Genomic DNA, 5,000 nt, shown 5'->3' on the forward strand with positions numbered 1-5,000 from the left:
TATAGTGAATTCAGGTAAATTGGGACACTTTTCTTGTATAAGCGAGGGTCCAAAGTGGCCCAATTTACCTGAATTCACCCCTATATTGGGAGGGGGGCCCGTTTAATTGACTTTGTCCCGGGCCTAGAAAATGCTGTTAGCGGCCCTGGGCAGGAGTTCCAGGCAACATACTCCACTCCACAGCACTGCACTGCACTCCACTCCACAGCACTGCACTGCACTCCACTCCACTCCACTCCACTCCACCCTCTTCGATGCAGCTTTACATTTTTCACTTGATTCCTGGAAACATCGTGTTTGTTCCAGGAACCTCTGCAGAACAGTTCAAGTACGGTATACCAGGGTGGGCTGGGACTGGGTCATATTCTGTAGGGAGAGAAGCTGAGAGCTGCGGAACACGGCTCGTCCAATGAGAGGCCCTTATGTCCCCTTCCCTCCGACAGCCTGAACATTTAATTGAGCAACAACTCCCACATCAGTGGCTTGGGTGTAGGTTGAAACACAAAACAATATCTCTGAATATATGTAGGCTACAGTACGTATGTATGTATGTATGTATGTATGTATGTATGTATGTATGTATGTATGTATGCATGTATGTATGTATGTATGTATGCATGTATGCATGTATGCATGTATGCATGTATGCATGTATCAGGGCTTGACATTAACTTTTTCACTTGCTGGCCATTGTGGCTAGTGGTTTTCCCAAGTCACTAGCCATTCAGCTATTCTACTAGCCCCAAATTTGATATTGTTTCTTTTTTTATTCACCATGACGCTTTCTAACTTCAGAAGATGAGGTGCTAAAGCAAGAAGATGAGTGCACAGCTTTCTACATGGAAATAAATCATACAAATAGAAACTGAGTAACTGAGTGTTTTCTCAACACTGTACTTCTACAAACAATTGATACAAAATTGATATACAGGGGGCAAAGTGCAGTATATTGCAGGCTATTCTGATATGTCATACCATAAGCTACCTGCCAAATTGGCTAGTGACACTGAAATTGTTACCAGTCACAGCCAAGTTTTACCAGCATTTGGCCGGTTGGCAGGTGCCAGTGTCAAGCCCTGGCATGTATGTATGTATGTATGTACAGTATGTATGTATGTATGTATGTATGTATGTATGTATGTATGTGTTTGTATGTATGTATGCATGCATGTATGTACCGTATGTATGTATGTATGCATGTCTGTCTGACTGTCTGTCTGTCTGTCTGTCTGTCTGTCTGTCTATCTATCTATCTATCTATCTATCTATCTATCTATCTATCTATCTATCTTGTTCTTTCTCTTTCGGCATATGTGAGGCTGTGAAGAGGTTTGGATGCAAAGCCGCCCACTGATTCTTCCTGGAAATGAGAGTGGAGAGGAGACTCATCTCTGCAGCACAGTGCCAAATACTCTTAGTCATTACATTATCACCTGTACAAACACACACAGAAAAACATTCTTCTACATATTTTGGTTACAGTAAGACGAGGCCTATTGCTTTTTTAGCCTACGCCTGTTTAGAAGGAAATCTATTGCAAAGAAAATTAAATGCATGAGCAAATGTGCACATGTACCAGAATAACTCCTGTTATCTTCCTAAAGGTTATTCCTGTGCACGCAGGTGTGTTGGTAGCGGTGTGTGTGCCTGTGGTGGGATGGGTGTGGTTTCAGGGACTGGTTTGACGGCTCCACAGTTGATGCAGCAGGGAGAGAGAGGGGGAGAGAGGGGGGGGGGGGGGGGGGGGGGGGTTGGAGGGGGGTTGGAGGGGGCGGGGGGGTTGGAGGGGGAGAGACAGAGAGGGAGAGAGGGGGGAGAGAGAGAGAGGGAGAGATTGGGGGAGAGAGAGACACAGAGAGAGAGAGAGAGAGAGAGAGAGAGAGACAGAGAGCGACACAGAGAGCGACAGAGTGTGCATGTGTGTGTGTGCACGTGTTTGTATGCATGCGTGTGTGAGTGTGTGTGTGTGTGTGTGTGTGTGTGTGTGTGTGTGTGTGTGTGTGTGTGTGTGTGTGTGTGTGTGTGTGTGTGTGTGTGTGTGTGTGTGTGTGTGTGTGTGTGTGTGTGTGTGAACCTAAAAAAAGCAATGCAGTGCAATGCAACATAAGCCTCGTGCAGACCCACCTGTGCACACCGGCTCATCTCCACTCCACTGGCGGTCCCCCTGGCAACGGCGAATTGCCGCATCCAGGCCATTGTCCATGGCGTAGCCAGCCAGACAGCGCACCTCCAGCAGCGCCGAGAAGGAGGGCGTGGGGGACAGCAGGTGGGCCTCCGAGTTGTTCCCAGGGGGCAGGGGCCATGGACAGGTCCGGCCTAAGGGGAGAAAATGATGGGTGACGGCATCGGTTACCATGACAAGTGACGAATAGTTTTTTTTGCCAGGATTTTCCCTCATTTGCTGTCATCATGTGTGACTTTGGTAACACTTCACTTCAAGCCCATTCTATAGTGCATTATGAGCGTATTTATAATGAATTATAACACGCTTCATAATTAGACACAATACATGGCTACACTCATAATGCTTCATGTATTAACAGTTAAAACTATACATCTAGCTCATTACGCATTGTAAATATAATGGTGTTATTTATTTATTTATATTTCATAGAAGGCTCATAATGCACTATAGAATGGGCGTTAAGTAAAGTGTTACCATGACTTCTTCTTCAAGAAACCACAAATTATGACACCACCTGAGGGATAATCCTGGCAAAAAATATTTGTCATTTGTCGTGGTTTTGCATGAGGCCTGCAAAGAAGTTGAACATCCCCTCTTCTGAAAGTAGCCAGTGACCAGTGATGAACTCTGTGACCAGTGCTTATCTCCGAGTTTCATAGATAACATTTTACTTTGTACAAACTGTGCACGTCAGTAGAATAATGGTAACTATTTGCTACATATTGTATATTGTATATGCTGGAAGCAGGATCAAAGATCATTCCAGCCAGACAGGAGTTATACAGGACTAAGGTGCTTTTTGCTGGACTTTCTGCGCCTAACTTTGAAGCTTTGACCATCCATTGTGGTGATCACATTTCAAGATGAATTGCATGTTACACACCATTAACAACTTAACTGCAAGATGGTGGAAAAGTTAATAGAGCCGAAGTAAAGACATTGTTATATCCACAGATGTGAAAAGCACTAATTCCCTTAGGATAATGAGTGTTTTTACTAACCTGGGGTGCATTTCTCAAAAGCATAGTTGTTACCAGTTAGCAACTTGTGTGGTTGCCAATGGGAAATTGCATTGTAACCAACAAAGTAGCTAACATAGTTAGCAACTACGCTTTCCAGAAATGCATCCCTGTTCTGGTGATTTGAATTTCAGCTTATCCGCAGCTGAATAGCTCATCATTCTATCCCACACATCCCCACTTCCTTTAGGCATCATTTGGATTTATTTTAAGCACCTCCGCCCACACAGCTAGCGGGATTTAGAAACAAGTGGCTTCACAATCACAGATATCAAAAATCCCTGCATTCGGTTTCCTTGTTGGTGAGGTGAAATAGCTGGGCACAGTACATTGCACATCTCTGTCACTGAATAACAGCACTGTACCATTGTACTCTGTCTAAAAAATATGAAGGGGTATTGTCTTGTCCTATGTCATGCTGTCCTTTTGTCGGGGGGGGGGGGGGGGGGGGGGGGGGGGGGGGGGGGGGCTTGTTGTGTCTGTGTGTGCTAGTAACTGTATCAGTCACTCTGTCAATGACACAGAACCATTTTCTGCAAAAGTCATTTTATCCTGGGGGTGAGGGGGGGGGAGGGGGGGGGGTTGTGTTTGTTTATTGTGTCTTTATGTGCTTGTAAATGTATCAGACACTCTGTCAATGGCACAGAACAATTTTCTGCAAAGACAATAAATGATCTATCTATCTACATGCTGGCAGCTCTGATGAGGGTGAAAGCACAGTGCCCTGGGCACGGTGACCAGGTGGGTGGGGCATCAGAGAATAGTGGCGTCCCGCAAACACACAAACACACATGCTTAGCGTTTGCATGTGATGTTTACTGCAAGCCTGTTAAATCTTCCACATGAGACTAAGCAGGATCTCTGTTAAACGACAACTTTTAACGACGTTTGTCCACATTTACGCTGTTTGAATTGCTTGATTGAAAGGGCACTTTAAGCAGGGTCTCAAATAAGAGCTCATACATATCCTATTACTGTTATACATTTTCCATACCTAATGGATACAATATGTTCTTGTAAGTCTAGTATGTATAACATTTAGTATACACAATACTACATGGGATAGGTAGGTAGGCCTAATATATCTACATTACATGACAGAACAGATACACCGTATGAGACATCAATTGTTGTACATGGAAGAGGAGGGAGTTGGAGAGCTTGTGTATCTTACTTGGCACCACACAGCTGAGTCCACACTGGCCATCACACAGGCATTGCCGCTTCGCGCCGCAGTCTTTGTCTTTTTTGCAGTTTCTTGGACAGTTGCGTTTTCTCTCATTACCCAGAATCCTCTCTGGGCACTCCTCAGCTGAACACAGACATGGGCATACAGGAGATAGAGAGAGAGAAAGAGAGAGAGAAAGAGAGAGAGAGAGAGAGAGAGGGGGGGGGAGTGAGGAGAGAAGGGAGAGAGAGAATGTGGGTTTGCATGGCAGACATAAAAAATGACTTGAAATCGTGGGAATATGTACAATCTGGCCTTCACTGTATACACTGTATTCCCCAACATGTTCCACGAACTCTAAACTTTTGTGGAAACTTATTCCCGTTAAAGTTTTAGTTTTGTGACCAAATGTTTTATGTAAATACTACATACATGCATGCATATGCAGGACACAAAATCTTTCAGAAGATGATCAAAAACTTTGAAATGACTGAAAAGATTGAAAACTTTAATTCCATAATTAGATTTTTAGTTTTTAGCAGCCCAAGTCAAGTATGTACTCCAAACTCTAAAATGCACAGAAACAATGGTTTTTACACAAAAGATTTGAGTTGAAAAACTAAAACGT

The 5,000-nt window shown here is 43.9% G+C and overlaps 1 protein-coding gene across 1 annotated transcript in view; it reads right to left on the reverse strand.

Moving 5' to 3' along the window:
- Positions 1-5,000, reverse strand: part of ntd5 (ntl-dependent gene 5) — an 18,738-nt gene that overhangs the window by 9,514 nt on the left and 4,224 nt on the right. The window contains exons 2-3 of the mRNA XM_063198031.1: positions 4,379-4,516; positions 2,125-2,316 (exon numbers count right to left, since the gene is read on the reverse strand). Coding sequence (XP_063054101.1) covers positions 2,125-2,316; positions 4,379-4,516 — 330 coding nt within the window. The remainder of the gene's footprint in view (positions 1-2,124; positions 2,317-4,378; positions 4,517-5,000) is intronic.

This window comes from Engraulis encrasicolus, chromosome 5 (genome assembly GCF_034702125.1).
Source record: "Engraulis encrasicolus isolate BLACKSEA-1 chromosome 5, IST_EnEncr_1.0, whole genome shotgun sequence".
Lineage (NCBI taxonomy): Eukaryota > Metazoa > Chordata > Actinopteri > Clupeiformes > Engraulidae > Engraulis > Engraulis encrasicolus.